Below are 1,630 nucleotides of genomic sequence, written 5' to 3'. Positions count from 1 at the left end.
ACGTACTGTACAAATAACCAAATGGACCCAAATGGTTTCAAATTAAAAAGCTTGAGAACCACTGGATTAGGGTCACCTAAAAAAAGTCAACTCTGACCTGTTCCGCTATAATACTGTGCAAGAGGAGAATTACTGGTGGCGATGGCTGTGAAGCCCTGTAGGGTTTGTAATAAAGGACGGATCGGGAAGCGGGTGAAGGACAATAGGAAGCTGAATGTTCACCTGTTATTGAGAACTTGGGCGGTACGGGGTGGGGTGACAGGCTGACCATAGTTGACCCCCCCATACTGGTACTTGGTCTTTATCTCTGATGGCTTCAGGATCTGGAAAGAACACATGAGGGATTCGTCAACGATCATCATGGCGGCCGCATTGTCGAACTCGCCACAGTAGTTAGGAGCAGAGAAAATGGTGACTAGCTGGCGTTTGGCAAAGAACTCGTATCCATCCTCCACGACCTGGTGCGCTCGGCAGATGAGGTCCAGCTCGTGATGGCTTAGGAACTTGCTGACCACGTCGGCTCCGAAGGTGAAAGACACGCCACGGTTGTTCTCCCCCCAGCCCTTCACGCCCCTGTCCGGGTCCGACCACAGCAGGTCACACAGGAGGCCCGAGTCGGGCACATCTGTTGGCCTCATGATCCTGCGGATCTGTTCCATGGACTGCAGGTCGGGCGACAGACCTCCGTGGCAGCAGAAGATCTTCTCGTCGACGACGGCGGCGACGGGGAGGCAGTTGAAACAGTCGGTGAAGGTTTTCCACATCTTGATGTTGAACCGGCGCTTGCACTCGTCGTAGAAGCCGTAGATAAGGTTGATGGAGGCACACTCGTGGTTTCCCCGGAGCAGGAAGAAGTTGTCCGGGTATTTGATCTTGTAGGCCAGCAGCAGGCAGATGGTCTCCAGGGACTGTTTGCCTCTGTCCACGTAGTCCCCCAGGAAGAGGTAGTTGGTCGCTGGCGGGAAGCCGCCAAACTCAAACAGCCTCAGCAGGTCAGTGTACTGGCCGTGGACGTCGCCACAGATCTTCAGGGGAGCTTCTAGTTCCAATAGGATGGGCTGGCTGAGGAACACCTCTCTGGACGCGATGCAGAGCCCCCGCACCTCTGCCTCGGTCATCTCCACTAGCTTCACCCCACATTCTCGCACTTCCAGAAGCCGAGATATAATGCTGTCCACGTTCAATTGACCGTCCAGCATACTCGCAAAGGGTTAATGTACAAACTCACACACATTTTGAAATTCTGTTACACAATTGGGTCGCTTTATAACTCTTGGGGGGCAAGTTGAGACATCATCATGACGTCATCACAACAAATAATGTGGATGGCACTGCTATGGTAAAGTGACAGTATGGATGCCGAAAAGTACACTTAGAAGAGAAGCACATTTCTATCTTATTGTTCAGATGTGATGGGCTAGCTCTGGTCCATAGCCTTAAGGAGCTCTATGTTACTATGGTACTCCTGCCGCCGCATGAAGACTGCACAGCCCGGTGACTGAGCCGCAAAAATAAAAAGAACGATTTCGCTACTCACCAATACAAAGACGGTTTTGTGTCGGCCTTAAGCGTACTATCCCTAGTGGACGCAATCTGATCACCCCACCAGTGACACACCTGTAAAATGCAC

At 51.9% G+C, this 1,630-nt stretch overlaps 1 protein-coding gene across 1 annotated transcript; it reads right to left on the bottom strand.

The window, feature by feature from the left end:
- Positions 1 to 218: 218 nt before the first annotated feature.
- LOC310856639 (serine/threonine-protein phosphatase PP1-beta catalytic subunit-like) lies at positions 219 to 1,199 on the bottom strand (the record flags this gene model as incomplete). Its single annotated transcript, XM_083762110.1, has 1 exon — positions 219 to 1,199. The coding sequence occupies one exon, from the start codon at positions 1,197 to 1,199 to the stop codon at positions 219 to 221; it is 981 nt and encodes a 326-aa protein (XP_083618236.1).
- Positions 1,200 to 1,630: the final 431 nt, after the last annotated feature.

This window comes from Protomyctophum parallelum (genome assembly GCF_964188405.1).
Source record: "Protomyctophum parallelum genome assembly, chromosome: 3".
Lineage (NCBI taxonomy): Eukaryota > Metazoa > Chordata > Actinopteri > Myctophiformes > Myctophidae > Protomyctophum > Protomyctophum parallelum.
The sequence above is the reverse complement of the archived record's forward strand: the minus strand, read 5'-3'. Positions and strand labels throughout refer to the sequence as shown.